Genomic DNA, 13,855 nt, shown 5'->3' with positions numbered 1-13,855 from the left:
AGCACTCAAACATTCATCCATTCATTGGGACTCTAAAGGTGAGCTTGTTCAGTGGGTTACAGTCACATCACAAATGTCCGTAGAACAGAAAAGAATATCATAAATATTTTTGTTTAAGCCACTGGGCAAGCCAAGCTGCTCCACGTGTGGGGCATTCCTTCTGTCCCAGCAGCTTAGATACCCAGAATGTGGGCAGTGTGGTGTGAGCCTGGGCTAGCTCTCCCCTTGTCCTGGCACCCTCCCCGGTGCGGACAAAGGTCCAAGCACGTTCTGTGCTGCACAGCGGTCCCCGCCTGTGACTGGCTCCCTTGTTTCCAGTCTCTCCCCCCTGCCCTCCTCACCATTTCTAAAGCAGAAATCTCACTGCATCACCTCCCTGCCTAAGACCCTTTGGTGATGGGCGGGCTCTGTGAATAAAGCCCAGATGCCTTCCGGGGTCTCCCAGGCCCCGCATGAGCTGACCCGCGATCCACATCCAGCTCAGCTCCAGCTGTTCCAGCTGCCCCCACTTCTCGTACTTTACATTTCCATCCCTTGGGATTTCTTGAAGGTGCTCAAATACATACATTCTTTCTTTCTTCTGGCCTTTGATTTCATTCATTCATTTGTTCACCAAATATTTATCAAGCACCTAATATGGGTCAGAACCTGTTCTAGGAACTGAAGATTCAGCAGAGAACAACAGTAACAATGCAAAAGAGACAAAGGCCCTGATCCCAGGAAACTCACATTCTGATAGCGGAGACAGATAATAAGCAAATAGACAAATAATTGTATTATATGTCGGGGTGGGGGTGACAGGGAGTGACGGGTGGGGCGGCTGTGTCATACAGTGTCATCAGGAAAGGCCTCTTTGATACGGAACGTTTAAGCAGAGAACTGAACAACGTGACGGGGAGAGCTACGCGGCCACCAGGGCGGAGCAGTACAGGCAAAGGGAACAGAATGTACGGAGGCCCTGAGGCTGGAACGTGTTTGGCTTGCCCATTCCTCTGCCCCCCTCCACTTCACAAGACTAACTCCTGGTAATTTAATGCATTACCAAGGCCAGTCTGCATTACTCCTAAACTGTGGCTGGATAAAGGTCTTGAGGGAGGGGCAGGACAGGAAGAGCTGGAAGAAAGGTTGAAAAGCAGGGAAGGAAAGCCATCACCCACAAGACAGGGTCTTGGGCAGCAACAAGGTCCTCAGCAAGGTCAGGCTGGGGATGGCCAGACCTGGGAGGTGCTCCAGCGTCAAGGGCTAGCCCCCCGCCTCTCCACGGCCCCTCCTTTCTGTGGGCTTGGAGAACTATATGTAACTTATGTGGGGAGGCAGCACCTAGTGGAAAGAGGTGGGCTTTGGAACCAAACCGATTTTCAAACTGTGCACGACCCTTAGGTGCTGTGTAACCTCAAGCAAGGTAACTAACCTCTCTGGGCCTCCACTTCCTTCTCTGTACAGCGGGGATTCTTGAGGCCTTGCTCACCAGGCGGTGTGTCAGTGTCTGCAAAGCTCCCACTGCATTGCTGGACATGTCATGCAGTGAGCTGGTCCCTTTGTTTCCTTCATCTCTGAGGCCCTGGGCTCAGGGATCCAGGGTGTGAATGAGGATACAGAACTGGGAAACAGTGCCCATCATTCAACAGTGGAAAGGGGAAGGCTAGAGGTGACCTGTCCACCACCAAATCTCCAAATCAGAACCCACCAACGTCCTAAATGCTTTTCTCTCCTGCTGTTCCAATGAAATGGCAATGGGTTCAACCCTCAATTATCCACACTAATGAAGGAAAGGGCTGGAAAGAATAATCCAAAACAGTGGCTAATCACCCCCAAATTATCAATTAATGGGAAGATGTGGGATGGGAATACTCAGTCTGATATTCTACTTGGAAGCTTTCTCTCCCCGCTGATGCTCGGCTCATGGGTTGGGAGATAACTTCCCCCAAGGAAGAGACGGTAGAAGGACATGTGTCCCCTGAACCTCCAGGGTGGGGGTCAGTGGACGAAGCTCTGATGGGGTCACCTGACCCAGGTCCACAGGAAGGAGACAGGTGAGTGTGTCCAGCTACAGTCATGACCAGAGCAGTGGCCGAAGGCTGACTCTCCCATCTCCCATCCAAGTGGGAGAAATCACATTCAGGTCCCCACCCAGTGGTATTCCTGGTGCCTTGGGAGCTATTATAGGAGGGGCTGGCATTAGGATGGCAGGGGTCCTGAGGGACCCCTATTTGCGTTCTATGGGCTCCCCTGCCTGGGGCACAGATACGAGACACAGAATCAAAACTGGGGCATCTTGCTGCCTCCCCCAACAAGGTCGTTTATCAGTTGAAGACCTGTGCTAATAGGTGTTAAATAGAGTTCAATGCAGAAAATTGAAAAGTAATGAGACTTGGAGCCGAGAGAACGAATTAAGAGGTGATCACACGTCCAGCGAGAGCCACGACCTGAATGATGAAAAGGAGGAGCCCTGACGGTCAGAGAGCCCTGGGCTGGAGAAGAGGTCAGAGCGATGAGCCCACCCCAAACAAGGTGAGGGGTGGTCAGAAGCAATTAGGCAGTTACCACACTTCGTCAGTTCTAGGGAGCACATTTTTCCATATTTTAATGTCTTTAAAATTGGGATGTATCTTAAAATCGACGGCATGTCATACTTTAATTGGCAGCATTTTTTTTTTCTTAGTGGTACATCCAATAAAGCTGCATCTTTTAACTGAGGACATCTTGGATTCAATGGAATACGGTCCCAGGTACCTTGAGCAAATCTCTTTCTGTTACACTGGGTGAAATGATCCCTTATCCACGCACTTATTCAATCATTATTTACTGAGCATCTACCATGCGTCAGATCCTGGGCTAGGCGCAGCTGTGCACAGTGATCATAATAGCCCATGCGTCTGCTTTCTGAGTGTTTGTTCCACACTAGGCACCGTTAGGAACCCTCGACACGTGTTACCTCATTTGTCCCCGGTGATAATCCCACAGAATAGGGATTATTATTATTATTGTCCCTGTGACAGCGGAGGTCAGAGGAGGTTAAGTGACCTGCTCAAAGTCCCACCCTGGCTACTAACTGGCTGAGCTGAGAGTCGATTTTTCCTCCAGACCCTGAGCTTTCCTTTTGGTTCTCTCCACTGTCTGGGAGCACATACCGGAGGAGAGAAGGCAAACAAGGAACAGGAAATACACGAGGCACGCATGTAATTGGAGGAAATGCCTGGGGACCTAAGAGGGAAAGTAAAGGGAGCATCGGGCACCAGGGGCAGCCTCTGGATTCGGTTTAAGCAGAGATTGGAAGGAAACAAAGAGGCAGAGAAGAGTGGCCAGGTGGGGGAGGAAGGTTCAGAAGAAGGGACTCAGCGGCGTGTCTGAAGGATGGGTGGGGAGACAGTGTGGCGTATCTGAAGACCAGACAAAGGCCAGTGTGGCTGGAGGAGGAAGCGGGTGGAGGTGAGGCTGATGCCCAGTTTTGATGGCCAGGTAAGGAGTTTGTACTACATCTGGGAAGTAATTAGAGGGTTTGTTTTTTTTTTTTTATAAATTTATTTATGTATTTATTTTCGGCTGCATTGGGTCTTCGTTACTGCACACGGGCCTTCTCTAGTTGCAGTGAGCGGGGGCTGCTCTTCGTTGCAGTGAGTGGGCTTCTCATTGCGGTGGCTTCTCCTGTTGCAGAGCACAGGCTCTAGGCGTGTGGGCTCAGTAGGTGTGGCACGCGGGCTCAGTAGTTGCGGCTCGCAGGCTCTAGAGCACAGGCTCAGTAGTTGTAGCGCACAGGCTTAGTTGCTGAGGCATGTGGGGATCTTCCCAGACCAGCGCTTGAACCCATGTCCCCTGCATTGGCAGGCGACTCTTAACCACTGCGCCACCAGGGAAGCCCCAATTAGAGGGTCTTAAGTGAAAGCACCCCAAGATCCTTGCACCCTGCCTCTAATGACTCGCAGTGGGTGACTGTGGTTAAAACCCAGCCTCTACTCCATGCACTAAGCCGAACGCTCACAGGGCTGTGTCCCCTCAGGGTGGCCACTTGTGCTAATTTGTACAAAAGCCCTATATGGACTAGCAAAGATCCAAGTCAGGAGAGGCAAGCAGTGGCTAGTATTGCAGTGTCCCTACTGTATACCAAGCCCTGGACTAAGGCACCGCAGTGACAGAAGAAACAAAAAATAGGTGACATTCCTTGCTCTTGGAGACCCACAAGACTTGACCAAAGATTTTGTCATAGGAAAGAATTTCTTTTTTCATTCCTACAAAACACACATATTATAAGAGCTTCCTTTGACTGAGTGTCTACTATGTGTCAAATGTCATGCTAGGTGCTTTCTGCACCTTACCACTAATGCTCACTCCCCCCTTGAAAGGAAGAGATGATTATCCCATGTCCCATAGGAGGGAGCTGAGAGGCTCAGTGCCTTGTCCAAGGTCACACAGCGGGGACATGGCAGGGCTCAAACTTGATCTCCAGACACCCAACCAGGCATGAGAGTAATTTTCTCCACGTGGTCGAGGAATGGGTGTTTCTTGAACAGAGACTCTGTACCAGTCACTTCCCAGCCATTAACTCTTTAGCCCTCATTACAAACCACTGAGGTGGGTGCTGCAGTTCCTCTTTTGCACAAAATCAGCTCGGGGAGGTCGGAAGATGTGAAAGGTGTCACAGCTAGCCAGGGTTGAACCTACCTCTTCCTGGACCCCATTCCCCTGCTCCTACGCACTCCTCTCCAACAATTTTAGGTCTAAGAGCTCCTTGAAGCTGGAGGCCACTTCTTTTTCATTCATATTCCTCACAGTCTACCTAGGGACCTGGAGTAGAGTAGGTGTGCAGTAAACATTTGTTGAGTGAATGAATGAATGAATGAATGAACAGTAGATGCACCCCTTACCCACAGGTCATCCAGCTACCTGAAAATGCTCCTTTGCCTTCATCACCCTGTCTTCTGACACCCTGAGGTGAGGAGGGTCAGGGCACTAGAATTTGCTATGATATCATCTTCAAGCTATGTTAATATTCTTCCCCAAAGGAGGAAAATATCACTATGCATGATGAACCGTTTGTGGGATTATTGAGGACGTGATACGAAATTCATCCTGATGCCCCACTTATGGAGAAGTGCTGCCCAATTTGTCTCAAATGTCACATCTCTGTGTATTAATTTGCTACTCCACTGTACTGATTAAAAGGAATGTTCTCCAACTCCCAAGGCAGAGCCCTCGGAAATGGAGCAGGTTGATTCAGGAAGCACACAGCATCCCTTCCCAGGTAGAGGAAATGGACATTTATCACCTCCCCCGTCCCCCGAAGGAGGCCTCGCCAGGCCTGCCATGCTGGCCTGAGTGGCCTGAATGGTGCAAATTGCATATTCAGTGTATATATGTATATGGTCAAATTGCTTCCATTAGCCCAATTTTGAGATGTCTGCAGAATGTCCCTGAATTGGGGAACTCTTTCAAATTGAGGAAATTATCTGAGAGGCCGGGAGAGGGAAATCAGCAGGTCTAATTACAGGAGGGAATAAAGCCAGGAGGGGTCCATTTCTGGACCTCCATTTCCCTGTGTGACACGCTCACCTCTACCCTACTTCCCCCTCCAAAAGCCAGGAAAGCACACTCTGTCCCAAGCCTGCCTCTCCTGATAGAATGACAACAGGGAGCTCCATCTCTGTCCATCTGTCCCTCACAGATGTGTCTGTCTGACGCTGTTCCACCATGCTCTGGTCCAGAGGCAGAGGTGACATTACTGACCTTGCACTGGGAGCAAAAACTCACCAAGATGTGGCACTGAATTGAGCTCTTCCTCCCCCGTTCTGTTCCCTTTGGGAGGGCAGGTGGGTAAGGGTAGAGGAGGAAATCATGATGGTGAGGATGGGACTTGGCTGAAACATCAGGCAGTGCACCCAGTAGGCTGTCAATTATATCAGCTCAATGAATGAAAGAATCTCTACCACCCACTTAATGTGTGATCCCTGCCTCTCTGGGCTCAGTTTTTCAGGTGGACTAGTGGTTCATGGGTGGGCTTCAGGGCATCTGAATTATATGAAAAATAACATGGAAAAGTGTTTGTGTGTGTGTGTGTGTGTGTGTGTGTGTGTGTAGGTCTGGAGATAGTCACAGCTTTCAAGTCCATGACCCCCAAAGTCTAAGGTCTGCTGGACTTGTCACTAGCACCATTAGCCCTAAAGCCAACATCTCTGATACAAAGAGAAGAAGACATGAAAAGACCGAATTCCCGGCATTGGCCTCATCAGCTCCAACCCACCAGGGGACAGGGCCCACAACCTCAACCCCATGTGGTGGGCAGTCGCTCCGGCAGTGCTGGAGCTCACGAATATGGAGACACTTCTGCTCCTTCCCCACAGATGTTATGGTCTGTTTGTAAGCCCAGACATACCACGAACAATTGGGTTGAGAATTTTAAGCAAACTCAGGAGCCAGCGGGCTGGGGTGGGGCTGGGATTGTGACCTATGAAGTAGACATATCTATTCTTCCATCTCCTGAAATAATCCCAGTCTGGTGAGGTTAGGAGGAGGGTGACTTCATTCATTAGCTGACATTTATCAAGCACTGACAATCTGCTAGTCCCTGTGCTGAGCACATCATGTGACTTGTGTGTTCTCTCCTTAATCTTCACAACTCTATGAAGTATTATTCTTACCCTGATTTTACAGATGCAAAGGCCAGAGCTCAGAGAAATGAAGTAACTTGCCCAAGGTCACACAGCAAGTGAGTGGCAAAGATGGGATTTGATTCCAGATCCGATGGAACCCAGAACCTGAGGTCTTAATCATTGTACTGTGCAGCCTCTCCCCTTGTGGTGATGAGGGAGTTTACAAAAATAAGCGTTCCTCATGCTTCTAAATTCCATGTGGGGATAATAAACGATTTTGATTTTTAAGGAAGCCTCTTATAATTTTGAGAGTGAGAACTCAAGGTGATAGTTAGAGTTAACTAAACAGAAATACCTGTTTTTAGATGTAGATGATTAAATAGATCTAATAGACTGAGACCCAGCAGTCAGAGACGGGCTCTCTTGCACGCAAGTGTCAGAGTGACTGCTCAGGATTGATGCGGCTAAAATGCAAAAGGTGCAACCAGGATTAGGCATTAAAACCTGCAGAGACTCTTCTCTAACTGACATTTCTGATCTGCTTACAACTCTTGTTTACCTGCTGATCAGCCTGTCAGAGACAGAAACAACCCCATACAATCTCTGAGAGTCGTGTATGGAGAAGGTGCGAAGCCCAAGGGCTCGGGTGGGAGAAACAAAGTCTAAACACAGCAAGACTAGAAACATCAGGGAGAGACACAGTGCGGGGGCCGGGGAAGTAACAGGCTTCCACACATTGAAAGACAGACAGAAGCACACAGCGAATGTTGGAGAATCAGAGACAGGGTCACTGAAACAAAGACAAACATAGCTGAATTCCAGGGGGATTTAAAAGTGAAATGGAAAAATAAAATGCTAAAAGAATGACAGGAATATCTAAATGACCAGCTGATCTAGGCATGGAAAAGCCCTTTCTAAGCATAACAACAAAGGTAGATTATCAAAGAAAAATTAATATTAAAAAATGTGTGACATAAAAATTAAAATGACTGCACATCAAAAGGAAACTCCTAATATTCATAGCCTTAATATGCAAAATCACTTACAAAAGGGATAAGAAAAAAATACTAACACCCCAAAAGAAAAGTAGACAGAGACAGGGACAGACAACTTACAAAATGATCTACTAAAGGCTAGAAAGTGGTGACAGGTCCTCAACCTTCCCGATCATCAGAGAGATGCAAATTATAACCACAAAAGAGATTTCATTTCACCATTTTAATCAATGAAACTGACTTAAGACTCCCCAATGCGCAATGTAGGTAAAGGGGGTGAATGGGCCCTCTTACACCCTGCTGGTAGAGGTGTGCCCCAGTAGAATCTTCCTAAAGACACTGTGGAATTATGTAATAAAATGAAAAATCGACACACTCTTTGACCCAGCAATTGCACTTCCAAGAATTTATTCTAAGATAATTAGATGAGGGTTAAAGCTGTATGTACAGGGATGTCCTTCACTTAAATGTCCCCATGACTGGTTAAATAATTGTGGTATAGGCAAACCACAGTGGCTCCCTCACTGATATTCATTAGGAAGAACAAAGAAGGGCTGCTTTTATTAACACAGAAAAACGTCAGCCTCGTCAACCAGACTACAGAACTACACACACAGTGTAACCCCAAGTGCACATGGATCTGTGTCTCTCTGCATGTGTGTGGGCGTTCAGAGAGCTGTCAAATGGATACTCACTGGAAGGGCAGAGGTGAGCCTAGATCCTCTGTAGTGTGTGGGCAGCCCGAGCTGGGCAGAGCAGGACAGGGGCGGATCTGGGCGTCAGGAAGAGGAGGAGGAGGAGATGAGTGGGGTCAGAGCTCCTGGGGATTCAGTGCTGGGAATGAGGATGCCACATGTAGCAAATAAAAATACAGGATGCTCCATTAAATTTGAATTTCAGACAAACAACAGGTAATTTTTTTTTAGTAAAAGTATGTCCCATGAAATATTTGGGATATACTTACACTTAAGTTTTTTTCAAATTTTAAAAAATTGGAATAATTTAAAAATCAAATTAACTGGGCATCCTAGATTTTATCTGGCAACCCTAGCTGAGAGGCTCTGGACATATCTCTTATTGATTCCCTGAGATGACCCAAGTCATCCGGGAGGGGCACTGAAGCCAAGGCAGGCTTCCTGTGTCCACCCTGCCTCTGACTTAGTTCCAATCTACCTGCCCATGAGAGGGAGTCACCAGTCTCTGCCTTCCTCCAGGAGTTTTGCAGGGTGTGCATTGCAGGAGAAGAGTACAATCTTTAGAGCTAGAAAGGTCACGTTAAAACCCCTGGCCAGGGCTTCCCTGGTGGCGCAGTGGTTGAGAGTCCGCCTGCCGATGCAGGGGACACAGGTTCGTGCCCCCGTCTGGGAGGATCCCACATGCCCTGGAGCGGCTAGGCCCGTGAGCCATGGCCGCTGAGCCTGCGCGTCCGGAGCCTGTGCTCCGCAACGGGAGAGAGGCTACAACAGTGAGAGGCCCGCGTACCGCAAAACAAACAAACAAACAAACAAAACTCCTGGCCATCAAGTAGCCTTAAAGCTAAACACAAAACTCCTGAGTTCCAGCTCCAGCATCTGTCAGATGGAGATAGCAACGTCTGTCCACCTCCACCGGGCTGTCTCGGGGATTAAATGAGATAATGTATGTAAAGTGCCTGGCATACAGTCAGTGCTTAATACAAGTTGATCCCCTTCGCTCCTGTCCACGGCCGCAGCCCACACTCTTGCCCCCGGGGATTACAAATCAAGCATCTCCTGTCATCTCGGGCTTTGACGATCGGCCTTTTTGACCTTTTCCTTGAAGCGGCAGCAGCTCTGAACTGACACCCTTCGTCTGACTTCACCTTTCCCCAAAATCCCTAGCAGCAGTTCAGTTCCTTATCTGCACTTTTCACTCTCCCAAGGAGGGTGGAGGAGGATGAGCCTCCCTTTGATAGCAGACTTTCAGGGCCGTCAGCCAAGGGGAGCTACCAAGAGCGGGGCCCCGATGGCATTTAGAAACAGGTCCTGTGACACCCAGAAGACGGGATGCGAGGAGGCTGTCCTGACTGGGGTCAGCCCGGGCTGATGCGGGGCTGGGGGGAGGGGAGTTCTCTAGAGCCTGTCTGTCTGCTTGCTGTCCAGCCCTAGTGACTAAGGGGGGCTCTGCAAAGGAGGGAGGGGCTGACTTCTTTCCCTGAGAGCCAAATCTTTATCGTCTTTTTGACCACTGGATCGCCCCTTCCCCCCAACAGAGGGCCCAGAGAGTTTGAAAAACTCTGCCCAAGGTCACCCAGCTACTCAGTTATAGGCCCAAGAAGTTAGTATGTATCAGTAAATCCCTAAATGTGGGATCATCCTGTGTCTTGTTGAGAAATCGAGTGAGAGAGAGGGCCCAGGACTGCTGTGGATGTAGTCTATCACATGGTTCATCCGCAGCAGTGGCCGCCCCTGCTGACTCCTCCCACCTGCCCTCCTTGCCCCTCCACTGTGGGCGTCCCAAAAGTCAGTGCGACTCACACTTTTCCAGATGCACACATTGCCCCATGGTCCAGTCCTGAGCCAGATCGTCAGGGTTTGGTGATAGCCCCAGCCTTGGCTTCCCGCACCTGCCTCTCCTGTGAGCCATTCAGCCAGGCAGCACAAAAGGACACGAAGACCACGGAGCTGGCAGAAACCCTGCCCACGTGACTCCAGAGAGAGTCACTCAGCTACAGCAACCTGTTTGCACCATGCAGCGCTTGCCTGGGCCTCGCCTGGAGCCTTTCCCTTCTTAGTGCTGATGACTTAGAGACCTGACACCATGAAGTGGCTGACGGAGGGCGGGCCCTTCCTTCTGTCCCGTTGGTCCTTCTCCTGTCGGGGCTGCCACCCCCGGGCCAGGCAGCGGGGAGGAGGGACCCACTGGCCTCCACTTTATCTTAATGATTAGTGACCTCATGGGAATCACAGACCCTTCGTGAATCTGATAGAAGCCCGAGCTCAGCCCTGTCTAGAAGGATTTTCTGCAGTGACGAAATGTTCTCTGTCTGTGCTGCCTAATATGGTAGCCACAAGCCACAGGTGGCTACCGAACACTTGACAGAGGCTGGTGCAAGTGAGAAATGAAATTTTAAATGTGACTGAGTTTTTTTTAATGTAAATATAAATAGTGGCATGTGGGTAAAGGCTACTGTTATTGGATAGCACAGCTCTAGACCAGGGGTCATCAAACTTTTTCTGAAAAAGGCCAGATAGTAAATATTTTCGATTTTGCAGGCCACGTGGTCTCTGGGGCAATAACTCAACTCTGAATTTGTAGTGCATGTAAACAGTCATAGACAATGTCAGAAACAGGGCTTGGCTGTATTCTAATAAAACTTTATTTATAAAAACAAGCCAGGAACTGGATTTGGTCAGGTAGGCCATAGTTTATTGATCCCTGATCTAGACCCTTTCAAGAAAAAAATACATATACCCTTATACACTCAGAATGTGGTTCCTAATTATAAGGGGTTTGCAGACCTTTGATGCCCTACTGTAGACCTCCCCATGAATTCCAGGCTAGAACCTCTGATTTTACAAGGCTCTATGAATGTACCTTCAGCTCTGCTCTGCCTGATGGAGAAGCACTTGGCATTGTTCCCCAGAGCAGGCAACGCGGTCAGGGATCAACAGGACACTTTTTTCCTAAAACCTCATAAAAGTCCAGGCCTCAGACAAATATCCACAAAGATTGCTAAATGAGGACACCATTAGGGCCCAGCTGGGTCCTGCTGTGTGTCAGCCCCTCCTGGGATCTCTGCAGCCACCAACTCTAGTGTCAATGACTCATCCCCCCCACCATCCCCAAACACAGCCAGTCCCCCCAAGGCCCACATATTGTGGAAGAAGCTTCTGAAGAGGCCTCTCTTACTTAATCAAGAGGTTGTAGCTCAGACTCAAAGAGACGTAGTCTGAGTTCAGAGTCAAAGGTCCAGGCTGAGGACAGAACCAGGATGACCAAGATCACAGGCTTGCTTTTGGGAGGAACTGACTGTTTTTTTCCAAAGAAATTGGATTATCCCAGGAGACTTCACTTTAAAGACAAATAGGTCTTTTCAGAAGCCCTCAGTTAAAGCAATCTGGAGTTATGTCAGAAGCCCCTGGTTAAAGGCATGTGAAACCTTCTCTGGAGCCTTTTTAGTACCTTTAATTAAAAATAACTAAGACCTTCTCAGGAACTCTCAATCGCTTAGGTTAAAGCACCAAACACCCCTTACCAACAGGCGTGAATTTTGCCGAGGGAGTTAGGATTTGCCCTCTTTCTGTGGTATACTCCTAGCCAAGACAAAAGTGGTATCTATTTGTATATTGCTATAGCTCCATTCAAGAAAGCATCACTTATTCTTTAAGTTCTTAGAGGCAAGAGGAAGAAAGCTTTCAAATAACTGGCATGCTTTACTAGGGTGTTATGTCATTATTGTTATTAATTATAATTAACAGTCTTAAAATATGCCTATGAATGATCTCAACACAAAATAGCAGTGTGGGTCTTAGCCAAGAGCAGCATAATTACCTATTAATGAGATGTAAATTTCCCAGGAAAATGACAGTGATCTAGACGTACCACCTTCTGAACTAACATAATAAAGTTAATAATAATAATAGTGTATAATCTGAAGATATTAGTGTTAATTTGAATGCTAACACCATATTTAAACAGGCTGAGAGAAGTGGAAATTATTTGCATAACTCAAACCAAGAAACCCTAATCTGTGCTATCAAGGAAAAACTGATTGTTCTTCTCTGAATGATATAAAGCTGACACTTTGCAGTCACTATAGTGAGCAAAAAATTTTTTCAGCTACTTATTTTATGTCTTTTACTTAGGGTTTATATCTGCCTTATTTCCAAAAACAAGCCAAGGTACCTCATAATACCATGAAGCCCAAGAGAAAACAGAATTTAAAAAATAAAAACACAACAAAATCCAGTTAAGGAGAGAGATGTTACCAGGCCCTCAAGATAAACGACTGCAGCTCAGCTCTGATTTCAAGTCTCAGTTTCCTGGAAACAACACAGCAGGGGTAATTTAAGTAACTGAGTTACTGGTTAGTAACCAGCCTTGTTAGGACAGGCACAAGCTCTGAATCTGAAGAAGCCCTTCCCGGCAGCTAAGAGCAGAGCAGCCCTGCCTGCGGCTATTACAACCTCACACATAAGGCTCCTGAGGCCAGGCCGAGGCACCTACCTTCATAGCTGGCATGGAAGCCCTGTGCGCTGACTGCGTAGTCACTGATGAGGCGCAGAGAGAGGGTGGTGGCCGCGCTGACGACGGTGGCCGGCAGCTGAAAGCCTGTGAGCCTGAAAGACAAAGAGGTGAGATGGAGGGAGGATGACCCCCTTGGGAACTGAACATGCCTTAAGCATTTATTGAGCACCTGCTGGATGCACGGTGCTGATCTAGGCACAGGGAAGGATATGAAAGAAGTCGAACGCCAGGCATATGCAAGGTGTTCAAAGTTAAAGTAATTTCCAGCAAAGGTGATGGAGACCAATCACAGAAATGTGGGGGGCTACTCCCCCGAAGCCATGGGCTACCCGACCTGGATGCTTGCTCATTTATGGCTCTTCTCTTTCTCCTCCTCCAGTTTCTTCTCCTGATGTATCCAAGCAGGACCCTATGGGGCCTTCCCTGAACAGACTCACCCCACCCCATGTCCTCCACCTGCCTCTTGTCCATAGAAAACTGTAGCCTCCTAGGCCTTCTCTGAGTTCCAAAGAGTAAATTTAATCAGAGAAGTGAGAAAATGAAGAAAGAAAGGAAAACAGTCGAGCTAGACAAAATAATAATAGCTTAGCCATTAAACAAAGTCAAGGACCTTTAGTTCCTCCTCAGGGGCTACAGATAATATTCTGAGCCATGTCCTTTGAGCTGTTTTGCAGATGCTGAAAATCCCATCAGGTGAAAGAAGTTAACTGGATGCTGCCCACAGCACGTAGATCCCCAGACCAGTTGGAACCAGAAGGTTGATGATGTTGACTCCCGATTACCTCACCACCAAACAATCAGAAGAATGTCCACAAGCTGATCACTTACCCCACAACCCCCCTCCCTCACCCTGTCTTTACAAACCTTTCCCTGAAAGCCTTCAGGGAGTTTGGCATTCTAAGCACTAGCTACCTGGGCTCCTTGCTTGGCACCCTGCAATAAACCACAACCTGGTGTCAGTAGATTGCCTTTATTGTGTGTGGACAAGCGGACCCACATTTCGTTCAGTAACACTGACTCTTCCCTTTCTGGCTAAGGTCCTTTGAGGCTCTGGGTAGACTTTGCCAC

At 48.1% G+C, this 13,855-nt stretch overlaps 1 protein-coding gene across 1 annotated transcript in view; it reads right to left on the bottom strand.

Moving 5' to 3' along the window:
• The window catches only part of CSMD2 (CUB and Sushi multiple domains 2), a 675,416-nt gene that overhangs the window by 549,444 nt on the left and 112,117 nt on the right, over positions 1 to 13,855 (bottom strand). The window contains 1 exon segment of the mRNA XM_081223918.1: positions 12,767 to 12,879. Coding sequence (XP_081080044.1) covers positions 12,767 to 12,879 — 113 coding nt within the window.

Source organism: Mesoplodon bidens, assembly GCF_964165515.1.
Source record: "Mesoplodon bidens genome assembly, chromosome: 2".
NCBI classification, from domain to species: Eukaryota; Metazoa; Chordata; class Mammalia; order Artiodactyla; family Ziphiidae; genus Mesoplodon; species Mesoplodon bidens.
The sequence above is the reverse complement of the archived record's forward strand: the minus strand, read 5'-3'. Positions and strand labels throughout refer to the sequence as shown.